This window comes from Stomoxys calcitrans, chromosome 4 (genome assembly GCF_963082655.1).
Source record: "Stomoxys calcitrans chromosome 4, idStoCalc2.1, whole genome shotgun sequence".
Classification (NCBI taxonomy): Eukaryota; Metazoa; Arthropoda; class Insecta; order Diptera; family Muscidae; genus Stomoxys; species Stomoxys calcitrans.
This window is the reverse complement of record NC_081555.1, coordinates 68,062,464-68,090,154: the sequence shown is the minus strand read 5'-3', so window position 1 is coordinate 68,090,154 and position 27,691 is coordinate 68,062,464. Positions and strand designations below refer to the sequence as shown.

The window sequence follows — 27,691 nt, the reverse complement described above, 5'->3', positions numbered from 1 at the left end:
TTCTCTTCGAACATTTGTTGCAGTCGAACTAAAACGCCAACTTTTTGCTGGTATTCCCATTTGTTGTATCAGGAACAATCACACAATTCTTTCCCACAGGTTGAACTCATCTAACACATTCTAGAGTCCTTCTGTGAAATCAGCTTTTGCGGGTTTAAGATCGGTCTTTATGTCAGCTATATCTAAATATTGCCCTATATGGACCTTACTTAGATTGCACCTAAGACGGAAGGCTTAGTACAACTCGCTGTTTCAGCAAAATCTGGTTATGAATGCAGCTTTTATGGATTCAAGACCCTCAGTCGGCAGATCGATCTATATGGCAGCTATATCTGAATATAGACCAATCTGAAACATATTTGTGTCAGATGTTGGGAGGCTTTGATCAACTCACTGTTTCAAATTTCAGAGAAATCGGATAATAATTGCGGTTTTAATGGGCTTAATACCCTAAATCGGGAGATCAGTTTATATGACAGCTATATCTAAAAATGGTTCGATCCGTACCATATTTGAGTCGGATATCAAGAGACCTAAAACAACTTACCGTTTTCAATTTTATCGAAATCGGATACTAAATGCGCCTGTTACGGGCTTAAGACCTTAAACCGGCATTTTGGTTTATATGGCTGCTGTAATGTAAATATGGTCCAATATGGGCCATATTCGGTTTAAAAATCTGAGTCCCTAGTATAACTTCCTGTTCCAAATATAGTCCGGTTTGATTCATTCAGGAACTTAACCTGCGTTCAGAAGAAATACGAGTCTGTGCAAATTTTCAACTCAATATCTCAATTTTTAAAGACTGTTGAGTGATTCCAGACATACGGACGGACCGACCCATCGTGGTGAATATAAAAAAAAAAACAAGTAAGGGCGTGCTAAGTTCGGCCGGGCCGAATCTTATATACCCTCCACCATTGATCGCATTTGTCGAGTTCTATGCACGGTATCTCTTTTTAGTCAATCATAGAATATTGAATAAGAACTGTTATCCTATTGGAGCTATATCAAGTTATAGTCCGATTCGGACCATAATTGAATGCTGATAGACATTGTAGAAGTCATTGTGTAATATTTCAGTTCATTCGGATAAGAATTGCGCCTTGTAAGGGCTCAAGAAGCAAAATCGGGAGATAGGTTTATATGGGAGCTGTATCAAGCTATTGATCGATTCAGACCATACTAAACACGTATGTTGAAGGTCATGAGAGAAGGTCTTGTACAAAATTTCAGCCAAATCGGAGGAGAATTGCGCCCTCTAGAGGCTCAAGAAGTCAAGACCCAAGATCGGTTAATATGACAGCTAGCTCTATTCCTTCGGAAGTTAGCGTGCTTTCGACAGACAGACCGACGGACGGACGGACAGACAGACGGACGGACATGGCTAGATCGACATAAAATTTCGCTACGATCAAGAATATATATACTTTATGGGGTCTCAGACGAATGTTTCGAGTAGTTACAACAGAATGACGAAATTAGTATACCCCCCATCCTATGGTGGAGGGTATAAAAACATTATACTTTTGGATAAAACAAATGAAAATCAATAAGAAATAGAACGTTTTTATGATTTTGCGCTATGAACAACTGAAAATGATAATTATACCCTCCACCATGGGATGGGGGTAACCTAATTTCCTCATTCTGTTTGTAACACCTCGAAATATGCGTCTAAGACCTTGTAAAGTATATATATTCTTGATCGTCGTGACATTTTATGTCGAACTAGCCATGTCCGTCCGTCTGTCAGTCCGTCCGGCTATTTGTCGAAAGCACGCTAGAAGGCGCAATTCTCATCCAATTTGACTGAAATTGTGCACATAGTGTTTTGATATCTCTTCCAACAACTGTGCGAAGTATGGTTGAAATTGGTTCATTATCTGATATAGCAGCTATATAAACCGATCTTGGGACTTGACTTCTTGAGCTTGTAGAAGGCGTAATTACTATCCAATTTGCGTTTTGGTATCACTTCCAACATTTATGCGAAGTATGGTCCAAATCGCTCCCTATCCTGATATAGCTGCCATATAAACCGATCTGGGATCTTGAGGACTTGAGCCTCAAGAGGGCGCAATTCTCGTCCAATTTGGCACAGATTTTGTAAAACGACTTCTCCCATGGCCTTCAACATACGTGTGCAATATGGTCTGAATCGATCTATAGCTTGACAAAGCTCCCATATAAACCGATCTCCCGATTTTGCTTCTTGAGCCGCGAATCGGACTATAACTTGATATAGCCCCACCTCCTCCATCACCCACATTCATAATTCTTTTTTTGCCATTAAAAGGAGATACTGCTCAAAGAACTCGACAGATGCGATCCATGGTGGAGGGTATATAAGATTCGGCGCTGCCGAACTTAGCACGCTCTTACTTGTTTAACAATATTTTCACGAAAAATTGGAATCTTCACAAGGCCAAAACTGCCTGAAGGAGCATTCCAATGCATTTGCCAGTACTTAACTATTGTCTTGGCTAAAATTTTTGGATCGAAAATCTCAATGGTTTAGCTGTTATAGGCCTCAATATCCAAAAAAAAAAATCGTGAAAAAACAGTAAATTTTCTACATTTTCGAATTTTCGGTCTTGAAAACGAAGTTTTTTCTAAATAATATGTTTAGAGAAATTGTAGCCCGAAACAATAGCTTCAACTTTGCTTACTACTAAATATGTCAAAATATGAGCCCAAGAAATTTTGCAGATTTTCAAAAAAAAAAAAATAAAGTCTGAGAAAAAACTGCGGTTCAAAATCTGAAAGCTTGATTTTTAACGTAGACATCGCAAGAATCAATAACGCGAAGCGCCCCTTAAGACGTTCAAATTGCCTCACCCTATTACTTATCCATATATAAATTAGGTTTCTTAATATTGATTGACAAAAACAGAATTACCTGACAACACCTCTTCATATGGATCAATACTTCAATATATTATACTCGAAAAGATGAGGATGGGGATATCCATTAAGATTTTTTAAAATATTTTTTCATTATACACTTTACAGAGACGGTGCCAGAGACAATTGTGTTTCTATGATGATATTCCTACTACCTGCGAACGTGGGCTTAACCCACGTTTAAAATAGACAGCAATGAAGCAAAAGGCAATTATGGTTGAAAAAGTAGATTTTTTCGCGATATACAGAGTGCGCTAGAGATACTTGCATATTTGAAAGATCAATAAAAACAACAATGCTTCAGTAATAGTTTTAATTCTTTTTTACTTGAGAATAAAATATCCCAATTTATTTTTCATACAGCCTTGAAAATAATATCGGGTAAATGGTGACCGCCATTGTACATACATTGATTAAATCGATTTTTGAATTTCATGTCCATTCTTTGCTGCATATCAATCGGTTTGTTATCAATGGCGTCACGAATGTTGTTCTTAAGCTGTGCTATGGACCGTGGTCGATCGACATAGACCAGGGATTTCAAATAACGCCATAAGTTATCACCGGGAACGAGTCTGTGAGTGGAATTTCGGAAGGTACGTTGCATAGCAACAAGTGAGCGACCGTTAGAAAAGAAGCCCTACCCAGGCCTCCCTCCGTACCCATCTCACCGCTCGGGAGTTTTTTCAAACAAATAAGTTTTTCTGGCGCACCCTGCACATAGTGCCCACTCAATATTGTATTAACTAAGATATAGCTTTCCATAAATGCAAAATACAAAATACAAATATCTTGAAAGGTCATATTTCAAAAATATTTTGAATTGAGTATATAAATTTCTTAACTATACCGAGATGTTAGTTTTTTTCTGTGTAACCAAACAGTTGTTGTTTGTTTTGTTTTTTCTTTAATGAAATTGTGACATTGAAGCAGTTCCTCATAATCTTTAAATTTCGTTCTTTACATTTGATTCAAATCTTAAAAGCTAGGGCAAAATTTTTGTAACGAATGAGCGGACAGACCAAGTAAGTCCATCGTTAGGAGTTCTGGCCTGGTACTTTTCGATTGAGCTGATTGATTTATTTAAGAACCCTGATATTTACTGTTTCGGTGAACATATGGGAAATTTTTCCGTACACGATGTATTTGGTATGTTTTCGTAAAAATTGTCCCATGTTGCTCAATATTTGATAATACGGGAAAATCGTCAGTTATGGACGGCCTGTCAGCACGAAAAGTGTTTTTGCTAAGTTCTGAACGAGATCTATATCTCTAATCCGTTGGGTTTCTCCTGCTGAATGTAGTTAATTTTCTATATGTATAATACTGAAAACACTTTATTTTTTTATAGAAAATTTGTGTCAAAATTCAATCGTGGCAAAATTTTGTTGAAATTTAATTTTTCCAATTTTTGAGAAACCTATCTAAAGTTCCATAAAGTGAGTTGAATACAATTTTAATTTATTTTATGATAAAAGTATAGGGTCCATTAAAATTTCATTCTCCAGTTGGTTTCGACATCGAAATTACTGAACTGCTGCTACCAAGGAAATGCGAATAATATGAATCGCTGGCGTTGAGTCATAGGTGTGGCATTTAATGTCGATGGACCAAAAATTTAATTTAAAAAAAAATATTTTAACGGTTGATTAGCAGATTTAGTTTTTCTTTAACAGAAATAAAATGTTAATATAAAATGTTAGCTTCTCAAAAAAAAAAAAAAACTACAAAGGCCATAACAATGGCAGAAATACTGTTAACATGTTTAAATATTATGATACATATAAAAATATTTTCAAGCTAATCATCGTCCTAATTAGCAATCATTAATGTGATGTTGCTTTCAATGAGGTTGCTGGTGTAGCTAGCAATCATCATTGTTTCCGTGCTAGTGGTGATGTCATATAAATTCATAAAAATTGGCATAACATTCCAATCATCGAAAACAAGAGGAGAAACCTTTGAAATGCATCGATACACAAATTTTTGATTCAAATTCCTTAGGAACGAATATCACTTTCATGCATGGATCGATAACATGTTTTTTATGAAATTGATTTATGCCTTACGCATAGTCTTTTTGACATTTCTTGGTTGATTGATTTTCTTCATGTGCTGTTTTCGATCGAATCAAACTAAATTAAAGTGTGATCGCATGTCAAGACGATCATTTATTTCATTCTGTTACCTCTGAACTTAATAAAGGGAAAATAAAAAAATTTTGTGCAAGTTATGAAGAAAGGCTAGAAAAAAATTTTTGCTTAAGATTTTCATCTTTGCCAAATAAGTAGTATCTTCATACAGGACGTCATATGTTACGTTACGCCGTTCTTCTGTAAGATTTTCTATCCACTTTGCTATCCTTCAATATGCCCGTTCTTAAATCTGTCTGTGAATTCCATTATTCTTTTCCCTTCTGCCCATTTTCCATTTTGTCTGTTTTTTGAAAGTGGCTCCTTAAAATAATTTGCAGTACATAATTTTCATTTCTCCTACAATCTGTTTATATAAAACCCAAGTAGAGTTGGATGTCATTTATTTCAGTGTACGTTTTCGTTACTTCATCGGCTTTGTTTGTATCGGTTTAGGGAATTGTTTTTTTTTTTTTTTTTGCAAATTCTTTGGTATGTTCTTTTCTTGTGTTTTTGTTCATATCAATTTCAAATATTTTGACCGACTTCGAAAATATCAATCACTTATCATTTGAATGTGTTTTTGTTTTTGCTGATCCGTTGAAATGGTACCCAAAACAATTTGTATAAGTTTTTTTGGCAGTTTAACAAATTTCTTAAAAAGAGAACTATATAGGTTTTATAAGGCTTTGCTATGTGGAATGTCGAAAATTTGGGCAGGTTTAAAAATCGCACGCGTCTCAAGTGACACGAGCTGAAATTTTGTGCTTTTTTTTTAAACGTCCCATTACCAAGCTTTAGTTTAAACGAACTACAATCTTAGTTAGCTAGGATTTTCAAATGGGTTACAAACAATCTGTACCAAATTCGGAAAAATAGATTGAAAATTGTAGTTACTATGTTATTGCCACCGTAGTGCAGTGGTTATAACGTTAGCCTATGAAGCTGAACGCACGGTTTCGAATCCTGGCGAGAACATTAGAAAAAATTTTCAGCGGTGGTGACATTTGTGAGGTACAATGCTACGCGTTTTCTCCCCAAAGAGGTGTCGCACTGGACACCCCCTTCTGACTCTGCTATCATTTATATGGGAGCTGTATCAAGCTATTAATGGATTCAGACCATATTAGACACGTATGTTGAAGATCATGAGAGAAGCCGTTGTACAAAATTTCTGCCAAATCGGATGACAATTGCGCCCTATAGAGGCTCAAGAAGTCAAGATCGGTTTATATGGCAGCTATATCAGGTTATGTACCGATTTGCGCCATACTTAGCACAGTTATTCAAAGTCATTACAAAGCATCACATGCGAAATTTCAGCCAAATCGGATGAGAATTGCGCGTTCTGTTGGCTCAAGAAGTCAAGACCCAAGATCGGTTTATATGACAGCTATACCAGATTATGAACCGATTTATATCGTACTTAACACAGTTGTTGAAGTGACACCAAAAAACTACGTGAAAATATTTCAGTCAAATCGGATAGGAATTGCGCTCCCTAGAGGCTCAAAAAGTAGAGACCCAAGATCGGTTTATATGGCAGCTATATCAAAACATGAACCGATTTTTTGCAAAGATACTTTATATTGATGTAGGTCGTTGGGGATTGGGCCATGTCGGTTCAGATTTAGATATAGCTCCCATATAAACCGATCTCCCGATTTGACTTCTTGAGCCCATGGAAGCCACAATTTTCGTCAGATTAGGCTGAAAATTTGTACATAGTGTTCTGTTATGACTTATGACAACAACTGTGCGAAGTACGGTCCAAATCGGTTTCTAACCTGGTATAGCTCCCATATGAACCGATCTCCCGATTTGACTTCTTGAGCCCCTGGAAGCCTTAATTTTTGTCCAATTTGGCTGATATTTTGCACATGGTATTCTGTTATGACTCCCAATAACGGAGCCTAGTACGGTTTAAATCGGTCTATAAATTGATATAGCTCCCATATAAACCGATCTCCCGATTTGACTTCCTAAGCCCCAGGAAGTCGTAGTCAGATTTGGCTGAAATTTTGCTCGTAGAGCTCTATTTTGACTTCCAATAACTGTGCCAAGTACGGTTTAAATCGGTCAAGAACATGATATAGCTCCCATATAAACCGATCTCCCGATTTGACTCTTTGAGCTCCTGGAAGCCGCAATTTTCATCCGATTTGGCTGAAATTTTGTACATGGTGTTCTGTTATGATTCCCAACAACTGTGCCAAGTGCGGAAATTTTGCATATATTGTTCGGTCTAATACGGTCTAGTACGGTCTAATTCGGTTTATAACTAGATATAGCTCTCATATTTTAGCAGAATCCATGGTTGTGGGTTCCCAGGATTCGGCCCGGCCGAACTTAGCATGCTTTTACTTGTTTAACATGTAATCGCTCGTTAAGGCATTCCCTATATATTAATGTACATTTTTGTTTATTTTTGTACAATAGTTCATTTTATGTTTAAAAGCATAAATATGATTTAAGTAGATATTTTGTCTTCTAGTACTTGAAATCATTAAAAAATTGTTAAATTTTAAATGTTTGATTAAATTGTATTCCTTAGCTTTAAAAGATATAATGGTATACGCAAGTCTATGAAGAATTTTTCAGCAGACTATTTGTTTTTAAATCATTTTTTATACCCTCCACCATAAGATGGGGGGTATACTTATTTCGTATTTCTGTTTGTAACTACTCGAAATATTCGTCTGAGACCCCATAAAGTATATATATTCTTGATCGTCGCGACATTTTATGTCGATCTAGCCATGTCCGTCCGTCCGTCTGTCTGTCGAAAGCACGCTAACTTCCGAACGAGTAAGCTAGCCGCTTGAAATTTTGCACAAATACATCTTATAAGTGTAGGTCGGTTGGTATTGTAAATGGGCCATATCGGTCCATGTTTTGATATAGCTGCCATATAAACCGATCTTGGGTCTTGACTTCTTGAGCCTCTAGAGTGCGCAATTCTTATCCGATTGGAATGAAATTTTGCACGACGTGTTTTGTTATGATACCCAACAACTGTGCCAAGTATGGTTGAAATCGGTCCATAACCTGATATAGCTCCCATATAAACCGATCTTGGGTCTTGACTTCTTGAGCCTCTAGAGGGCACAATTCTTATCCGATTTGAATGAATTTTTGCACGAAGTATTTCGTTATGATATCCAATAACTGTGCCAAGTATGGTTGAAATCGGTCCATAACCTGATATAGCTGTCATATAAACAGGTCTGGGGATTTGACTTCTTGAGCTTCTAGAGAGCGCAATTCCTATCCGATTTGGCTGAAATTTTGCATGACGTATTTTATTTTTACTTTCAACAACTGTGAAAAGTAAGGTTCAAATCGGTTCATAACCTGATATAGCTGTCATATAAACCGGTCTGGGATCTTGACTTCTTGACCCCTAGAGGTCGCAATTATTATCCGATATGCCTGAAATTTTGTACGACGGATACTCTCATGACCATCAACAAACGTGTTTATTTTGGTCTGAATCGGTCTATAGCCCGATACAGATCCCATATAAATCGTTCTCCAACATATACTTTAATTGTGGTCCGAACCGGACCATATCTGGATATAGTTTTAATAGCAGAGCAACTCTTTTCTTATATCCCGTTTTGCCTAAGAAGAGATGCCGGGAAAAGAACTCGACAAATGCGATCTATGGTGGATGGTATATAAGATTCGGCCCGGCCGAACTTAGCACGCTTTTACTTGTTTTTTGTGTTTTTACTAACACATTTCTCTGATGCGACAAAGTAATGTCCGTCTGTGATTATTTCTTCCAAACTTATCAAAAGTGGGAAATGCATTATTTCAAATACCAATATAAGGTTATAATCAAAATCAGTTCAGATATGCGTAGATAGTGCTTCAACCTTAATTGTTCATCTGATATGAAAATGCATTTAATGGCTGGAATCCTGACAAACAGACAATTGTTGCAATGAACAAATAAGATATTACGTTCGGTCGTACCAAACTTTGAAGACCCACTTCACTGTTTCGAACTTCACCTAAAATGGTTAATAAATTAGGCTTATATAGGCTTATGACACTAAATCGGCGGACAGCTGTATCAAAATATGGTCCGATCTGAACTATTTTCAGTAGGGATGTGGGAAGGCTTAGTACAACTCACTATTACCAATTTCAGCGAAATCGGTTAATAAATGCAGCAGTTATGATCTTAAGACCCTAAGTCGGTTGATCAGTGTATATGGTAGCTATATTTAAATATGGCGCGATTTGAACCATATCCAGGAGGAATAGTCCTAGTCATTGTTGTGAATTGCACCGTTTTGCAACAATGGTGTATCTTCGTTAATTCTGCCTATCTTCGTTAAATCTGCCTTTCCTTTTTGGTTTTAATGCCACTTAGAAAAGTTTTGTAACAAATTCATATTCTTAATTTCTAACATCAATATAGAGCATTTCACTGAATAACATTTTCCTCGTTCAGTTTAGCTAAAGAACACTATTAATTTTCCGTGCACAATTTATTACTACATTGGGCGCCAACCGGCCATCAACATTTTTCATTGTCTTTGGTTCTCTAGCCATTTTTTATTACAAAAAAATTATAATTTATGCTTAACACATTTTTAATAATACACATTTGAAGTTTTTCCACGGAAATTTGCAGAAACCCCACCCCCCATATAGTTGCTTGAGGAGGAAGATTAACTTATGACGGTGTGTAGTTGGTGTGTTTTGGCATCAAAACAGAACTGTAATCGCGTTTGTTGCTTAAGTCTTTTGATTCCGCCTTATTGCAATTGCCGCATACGTTTGCAGAATGACTCAGCGCTATCTGTTCATTAAATTTCAAAACATATATGACCCAAAGCACGCAAACTTATTTAACGAATGAATGAATAGGAACATTGGTTAAATATTTAAACAAAATTAAAGCAGCAACTTTAATTTACTGTTATTTTAACCCTTCGCTTTGTGATGGTGGTGTATGTTGTAAAGGGTGATTTTTTTGAGGTTAGGATTTTCATGCATTAGTATTTGACAGATCACGTGGGATTTCAGACATGGTGTCAAAGAGAAAGATGCTCAGTATGCTTTGACATTTCATCATGAATAGACTTACTAACGAGCAACGCTTGCAAATCATTGAATTTTATTACCAAAATCAGTGTTCGGTTCGAAATGTGTTCATTCACCGTAACGTTGCGTCCAACAGCATCTTTGAAAAAATACGGTCCAATGATTCCACCAGCGTACAAACCACACCAAACAGTGCATTTTTCGGGATGCATGGGTAGTTCTTGAACGGCTTCTGGTTGCTCTTCATTCCAAATGCGGCAATTTTGCTTATTTACGTAGCCATTCAACCAGAAATGAGCCTCATCGCTGAACAAAATTTGTCAAAATTTGAACACATTTCGAACCGAACACTGATTTTGGTAATAAAATTCAATGATTTGCAAGCGTTGCTCGTTAGTAAGTCTATTCATGATGAAATGTCAAAGCATACTGAGCATCTTTCTCTTTGACACCATGTCTGAAATCCCACGTGATCTGTCAAATACTAATGCATGAAAATCCTAACCTCAAAAAAATCACCCTTTATATAGCCAGTTAACAATTGTTCTAGAACAAAGTGTAGATATGAATAATGGCGGTATGATATGGAAGACAGTTGAAGCAAAATTTCTAAAGATTTAAGATTAAATAACGATAATCATTTAGCAAGGTACAAGCATGCATTTTACCACAAAATATAAATTAAATATAGGAAGGAGTTGCTAATGATGACTATTAGTTTGGGGAGCTTTAATACATTACGAGGTTTCAGAGGAAATTGAAGGAAATAATACCCTGGGCTTTCTGAGAATAATGATAAACGGCAACAAACACTTTGCAAACAAACTGTCGTCTGAATTTAATTGAATAATTATTATTCGAAGAACTTAGGTTTAGTTGTGGCGAATAGTCTTTTGCAATCCATATCAGTTAACCCTTATGTACACGATGGTATACTTAAGGACCTTTTCCAACTTTAGTTAGCTTTAGCATCCACGTTTTTCGACGTGGAACATTAAAACTTTATGTATACCATAAATTAATTGTTTTGAATCGACGAAAACAGAGTCAAACAGGTCGGATCATATTTGAATATAATTGCCGTATGAACTTGTCTGCCGATTTATGGAAGAGGTCGCATTTATTGCACGATTTCGATGAAACTTCAAACTAGAATCCTTAATAACTGTGCAGAATATATTTCAGATAGGATCATATTTGGATATAGCCACCATTGAAACCGATCTGGTGAATAAACGACTTGGGTTGATAGAAGACTAATTTGTCACCCAATTTCACGAAAACTGGAAAAGTAATATAACCTAGTATTGGGTATCCAAAGTTTAATGCGTTTTTCTGATGAATATCCCGAATGCAGTTTAAAAATCAACGGAGTTATTTAGAAAACACTTACAAAAGGTATGGCAAAGTTATGATAATTTTTTCAGTTTTGGGCTGCATTTCCCAAAACTGTGCACTACGGAGTGAGAGAGATTTTAGAGATTCTTAAAATCTTCTAATTTTTAAAATAATTAAGTAAATCGGATGAAAGGTGATCAAATGTAACAATAACCCACAATGGAGGCCTAAGTCCGTCCCTATAATTTCTAGGATATTTTGTACCGCCTAAATCAATAGATCAAAAGTTGTAATGTTACAACTACTGAAGTCGTTCAGATATGACAATCGAAATGTTCGTGTGCCGAAGAGTTTATAGACTAATATAGACAACAGTTGTGATGGGTGATGAACTATTTCAGTCGAATGCTAAGAAGCAAACTTATCGCGAAGCTAGACAAATCAGGCTAATATTGGATATATGATCATTAACATCGGCCAGTGGATCTTCGAAATCGGTGAACGAAAACCAAGCGAACTTCTACATGGCTATATTGAGGTCCTTGTCAGCCTCAGGGGGAATTGTTTGTATTCGGCATGCAGATTCATACGTTTCTTAATCTCGGTCATTGGTTATCTTAACTGATAACTACAACCAAATCGATATTTATGTCTTTCGAGCAATACACTTAGTTTTATACCCTCCACCATAGGTTGAACTGAAACTTTGTATGATGTGTATTGTAATGACGTCCAACAGCTGTGCTTAGTATGAATCAAATCGTTTTACAACCTGATATAACTGTCATATAAACCAATCTCGGATCTTGACTTCTTAAGCCTTCCTCTAGAGGGCGCAACTATCATGAAATTTAGCTTGAAGTGTATATTTTAAATTGGTTCAAACCCTGATATAGCTTCTATATAAATCAATCTCCTGATTTTACATCTTGAGCCTGTAGAGTGAGCAATTCTTAGCCGATATGGATTAAATTTTGTACAATGACTTCTCCTATTAGCTTCTACATATGTGCCAAATATGGTCTGATCCGATTCATAACAATTATAGTAAGATAACGGATAACAATTTCCATCCATTTTCTTTTGTTTGCCCATAAAGAGATAGCGGTCAAAAAAATTTAACTCACTTTGACTTTAAAGAAATTTTTCTTTAAATTCCTCAGCCACCTCGAGGCTAAATCAAAACTAAAACCAAGATTTTCAAATAGATGATAGGTGTAGATAATGAAGATGAAATCTGAGTTAATTAAAATGCAAACAGATTGCAAGAAACAAGAACGATATCAAAAGAGAAGACCTGGTTTTTAACCACATTTGATGTTATAAAAAAAGTTGCAAGCTTTGCAAGTTTTTTTTTGTTTTTGTAGTTAGGGATTTGTGTTGTCGGTCCGCAGTCGTTGCTGTAGCAGAAAAGAAATGTGCAGCCAGTCGAGCAGTAAATTTACTCCACAACATCAACAAAACAGCAGCGACAAACTAATGAAGAAAACCAACAGGAACAATGGCTTAGATTGCAGCAACACCATCAACGGTTTACAGTTGCGCATTTAACCATGTTTAATGCAGTTTAGCCACAAAACACTTAATTATACATTAAATGTAAAATCAACAAATACAGCATAGCAAACATCCAAACAAAATCTAAACAATGCACAGGCATTCGACTTGGGACGACGTTTTCATATCACATGACTAAGCAATCAACCAACCAGCAAACCGACTTTAAATATTTCTTTAGTCTTTTCCTGTGTGCTGTGTGGAAGTTCCATAGTTAACCATAGAATGGAAGACTTTGACTATTCTTTATTATGCTCCTCTTTCTCGATTTTAACCACAATTTTTACATTTAAGGGAACGGGGAGTGACTGGAAGGCCATTAAAATGAAAAGAAAAACAAAACATTTAAGAAATACCAACGTTTATTTCTTGTGTTTCGCTCTACAGTTCTGTGAATCTTCTTTCATAAAGAAGTCAAAGTGTATGCTATCTCTTGGTGTTATCTTTCCACTTTTTTTTCCAGCATTACATTTTTACAACATATTCATGGGATTTACATAGTTTTGCATTGGTAATAGCAACTGTATGTTGGGTGAACAACTGGGATCTATCGGGAATACTTTTGTGTGGCAATAGGTAACATGATTTGCTGTGGAAACAGTGGGCTAGTTTACTGGAAAAGATCAGAAAGCATATGACCGATTTGGAAATTTCTAATGGCTAATTTCGATACATTATACACATACACGGATTGGTTCCTGCGCTTGAAATAGGCCTTGAGCTTTAATGAAGCAAAATACCTAAAAGGTTTCTGTACAGGAGATGGGTTTTGAACCTAACAAACTGGAGAGGGCGAAAAGGTGAATATTGGCCTAACATCTGGTTTATGATAATGTCTGAGTCCTTGCATTGGCTGCATACTTTAGTTTACCTCAAAACTTCACCAAACTCTCATTAATAGGTCGGATCCAAATATGGCCTGTGTGAGCATCACATTCGCATGGAGGATGACACTATCCAAAGCTAGGGAGGAAACAGTTTTGGTAATGTACTATTCTCTTCCTCTTTTAAGTCGTTGTATGAGAAGAAGAGGCAAAGTGACCAATGCGAACAATGCAGAAATGGTTCATCAATACTAATAATATGAAGTTTCATTTAAAATATGGAATTGTTTTAGTGTTTTTATAGCCACAACCATGGGGTGTGGCTATACTTATCAAGTGATTCCGTTTATAAAACCTCGATGTATTGATCTGGGACACTATAAAGTATAAATATTATTGATTGTCCCGACATTCCGAGTCGATAAAGCCATGTTCGTCCGGCCGTCTGTCACGTATGGAAGCTACATATATATAGACCGGTTGTTGGAAGTCGTAGCAAAATACTCTGTTCAAAGTTTTAGCCAAATCGGATAGAAATTACGGCTTTAAGAGTCTCAAGAAGTCATACCTGGAGATTGTTTTCACTTGTTTCACTGTAACGATATGGCCCATTTGCAACCTCCTACGACCTGCATCAAGAAGTACTTGCGCAAAGGTACATTTTTATTCGTTCGATGGTTATCGTGATATCATCAGACGGGCGGACATGGCTAGATCGACTCAGAATGTTGAGGCGATCAAGAATATATATACTTTTGGGGTCGCAGGTCAATATTTCGAGGTGTTACAAAAGCAATGAACAGTTTAATATACTCCCCATCATGTGGTGATGGGTATAAAAATTGGTAGCCTACATCGCCTTTATCACAACCAATGGTCCTTGTTCAGTGATATTTTTTCGGGCAAGAACAAGAAACAAGGAAAGAGCAACAGCAAATGTACAATTAAATGAAGTTAAAAGTTTTAACTTGAAAAAATATCCTTTCCCATTAAATTAAGTGGTTAAATGACCTAATTTTTTGCTTTGGTCAATTTGCACAAAGTTAATTTTTGTCCAAATTAATGGACCAAGAATGATAATGTATTAAAATAATTGTCTAATTTTACAAAAATAAATGCTTCAGTGCCCTATTTTATACCAAATTTCAATAAAATTTGTTTCTAAAGAAAAACTCTGTAAAGACAACCTAACCTCGAAATTTTTAAAGCCAAAATTTCAATAAAATGTTCCAGTTTGCGACACTACGTTTTGCATAAACGTTTTTAAGGACTTTTTATTATGCTTGTCTGTCCCAAGCAACACTTTCCTAAAACTTTTTCTGCAGACAAATTTTAATAAATATTTTTAAAGATAAAATTTTAACCCATTATTCCTGACTCTCGATTCCGTTGTGCGATAATGATGAAATTTTATATATTCATAAATAGTGAATATATATAATGTGTAAATGCAAATTTGTTAAAGACCAAATCGCAATGTAATTTTTTAAAAAGATAAAATTTTTGTGGTTGTTTAAACGAAAAGTTATTAAAAGTTTCTTATAGCCAAAATCCTCATGAGATTTTCTTGCCAAAAATTTTTATACCCTCCACCATAGGAAGGGGGGTATACTAATTTCGTCATTCTGTTTGTAACTACTCGAAACATTCGTCTGAGACCCCATAAAGTATATATATTCTTGATCGTAGCGAAATTTTATGTCGATCTAGCCATGTCCGTCCGTCTGTCCGTCCGTCCGTCTGTCCGTCCGTCCGTCTGTCTGCTGAAAGCACGCTAACTTCCGAAGGAATAGAGCTAGCCGCTTGAAATTTTGCAAAAATACTTCTTATTAGTGTAGTTCGGTTGGTATTGTAAATGGGCCATATCGGTCCATGTTTTGATATAGCTGCCATATAAACCGATCCTGGGTCTTGACTTGCGCCTCTAGAAGGCGCAAATCTTATCCGATTTGAATGAAATTTGCACGACGCATTTTGTTATGATATCCAACAATTGTGCCAAGCATGGTTCAAATCGGTCCATAAACTTATATAGCTGTCATATAAACCGATCTTGGGTCTTGACTTCCAGAGCCTCTAGAGAGCGCAATTATCGTCCGATTTAACTAAAATTTTGCACGTAGTGTTTTGGTATTACTTTCAACATCTGTGCTAAGTATGATTCAAATCGGTTCATAATCTGGTATAGCTGTCATATAAACCGATCTTGGATGTTGACTTCTTGAGCCAAGGGATGGCACAATTCTCATCCGATTTGGCTGAAATTTTGCATGAGGTGTTTTGTTATGACTTCCAATAACTGTGCTAAGTATGGCGTAAATCGATATAGATCCTGATATAGCTGCCATATAAACCGATCTGGGATCTTGACTTCTCGAACCTCTAGAGGGCGCAATTCTCATCCGATTTGGCTGAAATTTTGTACAAGACCTTCTCTCATGACCGTAAACAATCGTGTTTAGTATGGTCTGAATCGATCAATAGCTTGATACAGCTCCCATATAAACCTATCTCCCGATTTTGCTTCTTGAGCCCTTACAAGGCGCAATTCTTATCCGAATGAACTGAAATATTACACAATGACTTCTACAATGTCAATCAGCATTCAATTATGGTCCGAATCGGACTATAACTTTATATAGCTCCAATAGGATAACAGTTCTTATTCAATATTCTATGATTGACTAAAAAGAGATACCGCGCATAGAACTCGACAAATGCGATCAATGGTGGAGGGTATATAAGATTCGGCCCGGCCGAACTTAGCACGCTCTTACTTGTTTTTATAAGGATGGGGGTATATTGACTTTGTCATTCCGTTTGCAACACATCGAAATATCCATTTTCGGCCCTATAAAGTATATATAATCTTGATCAGCGTAAAAATCTAAGACAATCTAGACATGTCCGTCCGTCTGTCCGTCTGCCTGTTGAAATCACGCTACAATCTTCAAAAATAGAGATATGGAGCTGAAACTTTGCACAGATTCTTTTTTTATCTATAAGCAGGTTAAGTTCGAAGATGGGCTATATCGGACTATATCTTGATACAGCCCCCAGATAGACCGATCCGCCGATTCAGGGTCTTAGGCCCATAAAAGCCACATTTATTATCTGATTTTGCTGAAATTTGGGACAGTGAGTTGCGTTAGGCCCCTCGACATCCTTCGTCAATTTGGCCCAAATCGGTTCAGATTTCGATATAGCTGCCATATAGACCGATCCTCCGATTTGGGGTCTTAGGCTCATAAAAGCCACATTTATTATCCGATTTTGCTGAAATTTGGTACAGTGAGTTGTGTTTGAGCCCTCGACATCCTTCGTCAATTTGGCCCCGATCGGTCCAGATTTGGATATAGCTGCCATATAGACCGATCCTACGATTTAGGGTCCTAGGCCCATAAAAGCCACATTTATTTTCCGATTTTGCTAAAATTTGGAACAGTGAGTTGTGATAAGCCCTTCGACATTCTTCGTCAATTTGGCCCAGATCAGTACAGATTTGGATATATCTGCCATATAGACCGATCCCCTGATTAAGGGTTTTAGGCCCATAAAAGCCACATTTATTACCCGATTTTGTTGAAATTTGGAACAGTGAGTAGAGTTAGGCCCTTCGACATCCCTTGTCAATTTGGCTCAGATCGGTCTAGATTAGATATAGCTGCCATATAGACCGATCTCTCGATTAAAGGTTTTGGGCCCATAAAAGGCGCATTTATTGTCCGATGTGGCCGAAATTGGGGACAGTGGGTTAAATCCCTTAAAGCTCTTCGACATACTTGTGCAGTATGGCACAGATCGGTTCAGATTTGGATATAGCTGCCATATAGCCCGATCTCTCGATCTAAGGTTTTGGGGTCGTAAAAGGCTCGTTTATTGTCGGATGACGCCGAAATTTGGGACGGTGAGTTGTGTTAGGCCCTTCGATATCCTTCGATATCCCAGATCTGCCACATAGACCGATATCCCGATTTATAGTGTTTAGTACATGGTTCAAATCGGTTTAATTTTAGATATAGCTACTTAAAAGTCCAATATTTTGTTATACGCGATTGAAAAATGACTTGTTTTATTCTTTTAACTGAAATTTCATTCGTAAAAGAATATTGCTTGTTAGTCTGAAAAAATTTTCCAAAGAATAATTAGTAATATTTGAAAAATTAAAAATTTTTATATAATATTAAATTCGTTATAAGTACAAAATACCAACGTACGGTCCTTGAAGCCTTTATGGCTGATGAGTAATTGCAATCAAATTACGAAACGCGTCCGATAGTGGTTGGTGTGTGTTACGATCTCTGGCTGTCCTTTTCCATTTGCAAAGAAAATCTCCGATCATTGGGTTCGTCTCGAAAGAGAAACAAAAAAAAAACATTTGGTTTTTTTCCTTAGAGTTCCATAATTCACTATACATTATTTAAGGAATTGATACAAAGGGGCGAAAATTCAAGCAGAACTTTTTTAGTTCTGCTGGCTTAGACCGTAGATTTGAGCACAGTAAAGTATTACTTAAACATTTTTAAATTAACATTTTGAATGTTTGATTTTCATCCAAGAAAATCTTTTTCCAAAGAAAAGATTTTGCGAATAATGATTTTGTTATGTGTTATGTACAAAAATCTTTAATAAAATTCGACAGGAACAATTTTTAGCTGGTGAGGAATCCTTGCCAATATCACAGTAACTGAAGAATTTTGGCAAGATTTCGATTTTGAAATCCTGGCTACGTCCCTGGGATGGGGGTACATTAATTTCGTCATTCCATTTGCAAAACATCGAAATATTGATATGCGACTCAACAAAGTATTGGGTTTAAAAGAAAGTAAATGCATTTTTAATAAAACTTAGAATGAACTTTAATCAAATATACTTTTTTTACACTTTTTTTCTAAATCAAGCTAAAAGTAACAGCTGATAACTGACAGAAGAAAGAATGCAATTACAGAGTCACAAACTGTGAAAAAATTTGTCAACGCCGACTATGTGAAAAATCCGCAATTACTTTTGGGCAACCCAATATATATATATTCTTAATCGTCTTGACATTCTGAGTCGAATTAGCCATGTCTCTCCGTATGTCTGTCTGTCGAAGACATAAATCTAGAAGATTGCAATTTTGCACAAATACTTCCAATTTGTGTGGATCGGTTGGGATTGTAAACGGGCAATATTGGTTCATGTTTTTATATAGTTCCCATATAACCCAATTTCCCGATTTTATTTTTTGAACTCCCATAAGGGGCAATTCCTATCCAAATTAAGTATGACTGGAATCGGTTCATTAGCGCAGATGTTAGCATGTCCGTCTATGACGCTGACCGAGTGGTTTCGATCGACAACCTCATGAATGTTTTCAGCTGTGGTTATCCCCTCCTAATACTGGCGAAATTAGGAAGGTGCTGTATCATTTGGTATGGCAGCCATGTAAAAACTTCTCCACAAAGATGTGTCGCACTGCGGCACGCCGTTCGGATTCGGCTATAAAATTGAGACCTCTTATCATTGAGCTTAAACTGGAAACGGAAAGCACTCATTTGTGAGATGTTTTCCCCGTTTCTTTAATGGAATGTTTATGGGCAAATTTGCAAAGTTTTGGAATCGATTCGTAACCAAATATAGTTGAAATAACAGCAATTCTTGTTCATTATCCTTTGTTTGGCTAAAAAGAGATAGAGTGCCATGTTGGAGGGCATATAAGATTCGGCCCGCTCGAAATTGGCACTCTTTTACTAGTTTTAGTTTAGCATGATTGTAAGCAATGGTCATATGACATATGGCACAAGACATCTGATCACAATTTATTATTGGCCGGTAAAGCAATTGCCCTGCGCCATAGGATGGAGGAATACTAATTTCGTAATTCCGTTTGTAACACATCTAAGTATTGATCTGAGACCTAACATATTTCAAATATTCTTGATCGTCTTGACATTCTAAATCGATTTAGTAATGTCCGTCTGTCGAAAGCACGCGAACTCTCGAAGAAGTGACGCTACACAGAAAAAAATCACTGTAAGAAAAATTTAACAACTTTATTTGTATATGAAAAGAGTTGATGCTCAACAAATTTGGTAGTTGAATTAATTACTTTAGTTGTTTAAGTGCGTCTATTGAAATTTTACGGAGGAAACTTAGAAATTTTAAGGATTTTCAACAAAATTGTTTTTGAGTTAGTTGGTGGAAGTCAAGGGACATATTAAACAGCCAGCATACCAATTTTGTTGTTAAAAAACAAATATATTTTTTTTAAATCTTCGACACACCAACAAATATTTTGTAATGTCTTGCACTCAACAAACTATGTACCAACATTGTTGTTGAGAACACATTTTATTTGTTGGCTTGCTAAGCGAATGATAACTGACTATAAATTTTGTAGTTTACTTTTCAACAAAAGTTTTCAAAATTATTTAAATCTGTGTAAAAACTAATTTCGCACAAATATGTACTTGTTATTAGTGTAGGTCAGTTGGGATTGTAAATGTTCATTATCGGTTCATGTTTTGATATAGCTGCCATATAAACTGATCTCGGATCGTGACTTTTTAAGGCTCTGGGAAGTGCAATTCTTAACCTATTTGGCTGATATTTTGCATGACTTGTAACTTCGAACAATGCAAAATGTTTGCCGATTTAACTTCTTGAGCCTGTAGCGGGCGCAACAGTTAATTTATTTCAACGTGTTTTTTATACCCTCCACCATAGGATGGGGGTATACTAATTTCGTCATTCTGTTTGTAACTACTCGAAATATTCGTCTAAGACCCCATAAAGTATATATATTCTTGATCGTCATAACATTTTATGTCGATCTAGCCACAGATTGAGCGTTTTAAACTCAATCTGTGGCCCACAGTGCCACGTTTTCTTTGCTTGATTATTTCCTTTTTCAGTTGTAATTGGCATACTTTATGGAAGTTACTAAAGCATTTAATTCGAACTAAATCATTTGCACCTTGAATGCATTTGCCTTTTCGGTTGTTCGCTTCAGTTACAGCTACATTTCGGCTACATTTTTAAACGCTTACTTAATGGAGTGCAGCCCTCCCCTCTGCACGGAGTGTTCTTGGACAAACAGTGCGATATTGCTGGAGCCATTAGCTTGCTGCTGCCAGCTTGTGGCTACATTCATATGTTCATTAATTCATTAACATTTGGTTTGGTTCATACTACGATCAGTCAGTCAGTCAGTCAGTTTTCCAAGGAGCCAAGCATTCATTGTGGGTTACATTAGCGTGTTACTCTCGCACTGCTTTTTTGTTCGCTGAAACGCTGACTACAAATGAAACATTTAACCACATTTTGCGGAAATGTTTTACAATTGATGTGTTATGTTACGTTTTTCTGTGTTTTCTTGTACTTGGGTGTTTATGTAGGCTTAATTACCAGGCTGTGTACATTGTTGATCATACCTTTTCCGGAAAATCATGAATTTCCTTATTAAGTGTTATACTCGAAGTACATTTCCACTAAGCTACAAATAAATTACAATGTATAATAATTTTTTTGCCTTTGATAATGTTTATATCTGTTCAAGATATGATGGTCGTGTTTGTTGGACTTGCATGTGTTAATGCAAACCCTTGGATAAGGTACATTTTTTTTCTAAATTTCAATAATTTTTCCACTATCAAAATTTGGCTACAGAGGTATTTTTACAAATAAATAATTTTGTATACGCAAAATAAAATAATTTTGTATACGCAAAATAAAATAATTTTGTATAACTAACTATATAACTATTCAAATTTACTTCCAAAGTAATTAATATGAGAAAATGATGATATGTACTTATTAAAAGGTTTCAAATCCAAACTTCATTTGTTTTCATGGATGTGAAATAGTACTCTGCTTTGGTAAAGGATAAAAATGTCTAAAAATAGTTTCTCATTAATTAATGTAGTTAAAAATACTCATCTAAAAGTAATCACTGAGTGTTAATTTACGACATTTTCTTGGTTGTTACAGGTGCCAAAGACGATGATGGCCACAGCATCAAGAGCAGTGACAATTTAATGGGCTTAAGCAAAAAGCAACGCAAAGCACGGACGGCATTCACAGATCACCAACTGCAGACATTGGAAAAATCATTCGAACGTCAAAAATACTTGAGCGTACAGGACCGCATGGAGTTGGCAAATAAATTGGAGTTGAGCGATTGTCAGGTTAAGACATGGTACCAGAATCGAAGGTAAGTCAGGAGTTAATTAAAGCTAATACTGACGATGGAGTGATTATCAGTTATTTTTTTTTTACTTACCTTGCGTCACACAAAGTCAAGTTCTAGTCCCTGTGTTCAAACCAGTTTAGAGGACTAAAATATTGTCAGTAATAGAGTTTTAGCCGATAAGCATTGATTCTGGACAACACTGCATAGGATTTTGCCTACATAGTTTTTCGCCTTCATCATATTCCACGGTTCGATTTCAAATGCAATTTTTTTTTGCCCATGAACATTCCATAAAGGAATAGGGGCAAACTGAGTGTTATCCGATTCAGGTTTGGCTAGGTTAGGTTGAATGGGTTGCTCACCAAAGGTGAGTTCACTCGGAGGCCAGTTTGGCCCATTGTGGTACCCTAGAGATAGAAAGGGAAGAGAAAGAAGATGTGACACCTCGGACAAGAGGTTATTTACGAATAAAATATAGACAGGAGGAGTGGAGAACGCGAGCGGGGGTTGAAAAAACGCCCGTCGCCACACAAGCACGGATCTACCTACGCCGGAGCTTGTGGCAGCACCTCAACAAACCTCTGGAGACATAGCAGAGTTACGTTTGTAAGTTTATTGAGTTCACAGAGTAAACGGCTCCTCAGAAAAGGCAGCCTACGTCTCTGCAGACCCGGACAGGAACACGACATCATCTTCATCGAGGCAACTCCTACAGAAGTCATTGTGCGGTATCCTCATGCGCGCCGCCATGCGGCCTATGGCACAGTGTCCGGTTATGACCCCTGTCAAGGTACTCGTCGACCTCTTATCGAACGCCAGCAACTCCCTCGTCCTCCTCTGATCGATGACTGGACATAGCGCTTTCGCAGTCCGGCTACCATCCACCGAGTCCCACCTCGCCACCGACGCCGCCCTGGCCATCCCATCTACTGTGTTCAGTAGCTCGACAAATGGCACGTAGGCAAGACCGATGACTGGTCCGCCCAGCGCAGATGAACCCCAGACCTGGCGCACTCGTTCGGCCTCTCAATCCCCTCCGTATCCATAACACCCAGAATCGAACTGTGGCCGCAACCATCGTCTTTCATCATGCCGAGCTCCCTTAGCCTAAGCGTGACCGTGGCGGCGTAGTTCCAAATATAGACCCCAATGGGTTTCATATCCAACATCGCCTCCAGGCCTGCCTTCGGTGCGGATCTCAGTGCCCCTGTGGTCCCGACGCAAGCCAGTCTCTGGACCTTCTCGAACTCCCTTGCACGCGTCCTCTTCCCTAAGGCATGTCACCATACCAGTGCTCTATAGGCCAGTACTGGTCTTACTATGGCCGTATACATCCAATAAATCATCTTGAGAGTCACTCCCCACTTATGCCCATATTCACAAAACTTATTGCAGTCTTAAAGTAGGTTTATTTCACAGTTCTATAATGGAAAACTGTCAAATAAACCTACTTTAAAGTTTCGATAAGTTTTGTGAATATGGGCATTAGTTTACAAGTCGCTGGAAGAATATCCACTGATTTAAGTTCCCCTGGATATATCTCTGGAATATGTCTGTCACCTGGCACCCAGAACAGGTGAATTTTGACTGTGAAGCTATCACGTTGGGAGATATAGGACAGTCGGCCGCGAATCTTGAATTCAGAAATACTTTCTCCAGGAATTTAAAGGCCGTTTGGCTATCTGAGAAGATAATTATGCAAACTGTCATTATGACGTTATATATTGGGCATTCCACCACTTCTTCTTTAAATGCAAGGATCTCCGCTTGAAACATACTGCAGTAGGGGGTTACATTCTCGTTTATTATTCCAATGGTTTCTATCAGGAAGAGTGGTACAGTACTTCTTATCAAGAAGCGGCTCAGGCGATGTTTAATCCACACTGCCTGGAACATCGGGATTTGCATCAACGATAACACTGTCTGTAGCTGCTGCATCGCCAAAGAGAAAGCTTCTTAGCCTCACAGCAATCTGTCTGCGCAGTGTCCAAAAGCATTAGGTATAACATTCAATTCAGTGCATCAAATGGTGTCGTCCTCAGTGCGTTGTACAAACAAGCCATCCTTTGAATCAGGCTCAGTATTGAACAATAGTTTGATTTTCGAAGCGCCGTCCTGCAGTATACAGTCTGTGTATTACACGCGGTTTAAGCGCCCAACTTCTGCCAATGCAGGTTTACTGGGCAAAAGCTGAGTTTCGTGCCCTTTCCAAAAATATTGATTTAAGGTTACATTTCCTGTCTATTTTGCTTTTTCAGCAAATGAAACATTATGTCCTCCCTTGGAGAAAAGCGCCATTGGTTAGATTGGATTATTCAGGTTCTATCTTGATATTGCTCCATTGTTGATCTCATCTCAATTTATCCGATTTGGATGAAATTTCAGATAGAGATATAGTTCAGGAGGCTCCACGTGCAACAGCGAAGTGGGCTACCGAAAGTGGTCTCGGCGTAAATCTATGTAAGACAGAAATAGTTTTTTTCAGCAAAAGATAGAAGTTACCTACAGTGGCACTTGTCTTCTTGGGAGGAGAGAATGTTCCATTTACTGAAAGCGCAAAATACCTGGGTGTTTTGCTGGACAGGAAATTGAACTTCAAATCCAACATTTTAAAAAAGGCAAGAACGGCAACTCGTGCCCTATACAGCTGCAAGAGAGCTATTGGCAAAAGTTGGGTGTTTAAACTGCTCGTGATGCACTGGGCATGCGGTTATATATGCGGTTGTGATCTGGTGGACGGCGCTTCAAAAGTCCACCTATTGTTCATTACTCAGCCGGATGGTGAGGACAACACCATCTGATGCATTGAATTTAATGCTACACCTAATGCCTCTGGGCATTGTGGCTAGACAAATTGCTGCGACAACTGCTATGAGGCTAAGGTAGCTTTCTCGTTGGTCATGTGGCGGCTACGGTCACTGTGTTATCCTTGATACAATGCCCGATGTTCCAGCCAGTACTGTACTATTATTCCTGATAGGACAATATCTCTGGTAACAGAAGTTACATAGACGTCTATGCGGATGGATCCAAACTAGGTGGGTTTTGTGAGCATTCCAAAGTTATGTGGCCTAATCTAGACTTGAAGAGCTCTACCGCTTTGCTGTCACTGGATATAACAGACATCTCAGTCATTGTGTCCGTCATTAGAGGTTCCTGTCTGATCGGAAAACATACTGACTGAACGACTTTTGCCAAGCTGTAGGAAGAAGAGGTTATAGAACATCTGCTATGCGTGCGCACCGCACTGGCTGTCAGAACGAGTTCCATTTTAAATTCTCATTTCTCAGATGGTTCAAAGGTAGTAACTAGAAGGCCTTCTCCTGTTCCTGTGGTATTGCAATTAACGAAAACGTTTAACTGAGCCTGATGGCAGACTACCAATTAAACTTAACCTAAACTAACCTTTGTTACATATGTGAATTAATTGATTTCACGATTTGGCTTCAGAGTGGCGATATTTCCATTATCGCTCGCAATATTACTTTTCGATATAATGCCCACATAGACTAACTCACATAGATTATAGTTGAAAGGAATTTAATGCAGTTATCTTTCTTTTTTATACCCTCCACCATAAGATGAGGGGTATACTAATTTCGTCATTCTGATTGTAACTACTCGAAATATTCGTCTGAGACCCCATAAAGTATATATATTCTTGATCGTCGTGAAATTTTATGTCGATCTAGCCATGTCCGTCCGTCTGTCCGTCCGTCCGTCCGTCTGTCTGTCGAAAGCACGCTAACTTCCGAAGGAGTAAACCTAGCCGCTTGAAATTTTGCACAAATACTTCTTATTAGTGTAGGTCGGTTGGTATTGTAAATGGGCCATATCGGTCCATGTTTTGATATAGCTGCCATATAAACCGATCTTGGGTCTTGACTTCTTGAGCCTCTAGAGTGCGCAATTCTTATCCGATTGGAATGAAATTTTGCACGACGTGTTTTGTTATGATATCCAACAAAGTTGCCAAGTATGGTTCAAATCGGTCCATAACCTGATATAGCTGCCATATAAACCCATCTTGGGTCTTGACTTCTTGAGCATCAAGTGTGCGGAATTCTTATCCGATCAGAATGAAATTTTGCACGACGTGTTTTGTTATGATATCCAACAACTGTGCCAAGTATGGTTCAAATCGGTTTATAACCTGATATAGCTGCCATATAAACCGATCTTGGGTCTTGACTTCTTGAGCCTCTAGAGTGCGCAATTCTTATCCGATTGGGATGAAATTTTGCACGACGTGTTTTGTTATTATATCCAACAACTGTGCGAAGTATGGTTCAAATCGGTCCATAACCTGATATAGCTGCCATATAAACCGATCTTGGGTCTTGACTTCTTGGGCCTCTAGAGGGCGCAATTCTTATGCGAATGGAATGGAATTTCGCACGACGTGTTTTGTTATGATACCCAACAACTGTGCCAAGTATTCTTTAAATCGGTCCATAACCTGATATAGCTGCCATATAAACCGATCTTGGGTCTTGACTTCTTGAGCCTCTAGAGGGCACAATTCTTATCCGATTGGAATGAATTTTTGCACCAAGTATTTCGTTATGATATCCAACAACTGTGCCAAGTATGGTTCAAATCGGTCTATAACCTGATATAGCTGTCATATAAACAGATCTGGGGATTTGAGTTCTTGAGCTTTTAGAGGGCGCAATTCCTATCCGATTTGGCTGAAATTTTGCATGACGTATTTTATTTTTACTTTCAACAACTGTGTCAAATAAGGTTCAAATCGGTTCATAACCTGATATAGCTGCTATATAAACCGATCTGGGGTCTTGACTTCTTGACCCCTAGAGGTCGCCATTATTATCCGATATGCCAGAACTTTTGTACGACGGATCCTCTCATGACCATCAACAAACGTGTTTATTATGGTCTGAATCGGTCTATAGCCCGATACAGATCCCATATAAATCGTTCTCTCTATTTTACTTCGTGAGCCCCAATGGGACCAATTCTTATACGAATTGGCTGAAATTTTACACAGGTCTCCAACATATAATTTAATTGTGGTCCGAACCGGACCATATCTTGATATCGTTTTAATAGCAGAGCAACTCTTTTCTTATATTCCTTTTTGCCTAAGAAGAGATGCCGGGAAAAGAACTCGACAAATGCGATCCATGGTGGAGGGTATATAAGATTCGGCCCGGCCGAACTTAGCACGCTTTTATTTGTTTGGTTTTAATGCAGTCTTCATTGGCTATAATTAGCTAGCAATAAATTAGTATAGTGCTGAAGTGAATATATTCAGATGCACTTATCAAGAAATTGTTGTCCACAAGCATAATTAATGTGACTATTGGTTCTATCGGGCACCAATCTCTAAGTGTAGCAATTTTGTAGCAAATAATTTATCAAATGTTTAAAAAGACCTCGAATTTATACACCAATTTATAATATGCTACCGAATTGAACTAAGACGCTCTTTACTATGGCGTGTTGTTTTTGTTTTCTTATTAAAACAGGTTTGTGCCTTGAGTCTTTTGTTTTCTGTCGAATGTTCAAATGGAAGACAAAGTCGCCGTTCTTAATGAAATTTAGGCGCCGGTCTATTAACATAAATTTGCAAAAATCAGCATGAAATTCTCATACCTTGCTCTCTTTGGCTTTTTAGGACATTTAGAGATTTTCATTAACCCACTGCTCACTGGACCGATCCTACTTTGTCCGAA

The 27,691-nt window shown here is 37.5% G+C and overlaps 1 protein-coding gene across 1 annotated transcript in view; it reads left to right on the top strand.

The window, feature by feature from the left end:
• The window catches only part of LOC106093929 (homeobox protein B-H2-like), a 91,418-nt gene that overhangs the window by 45,231 nt on the left and 18,496 nt on the right, over window positions 1–27,691 (top strand). The window contains exon 2 of the mRNA XM_059367422.1: window positions 21,791–22,013. Coding sequence (XP_059223405.1) covers window positions 21,791–22,013 — 223 coding nt within the window. The remainder of the gene's footprint in view (window positions 1–21,790; window positions 22,014–27,691) is intronic.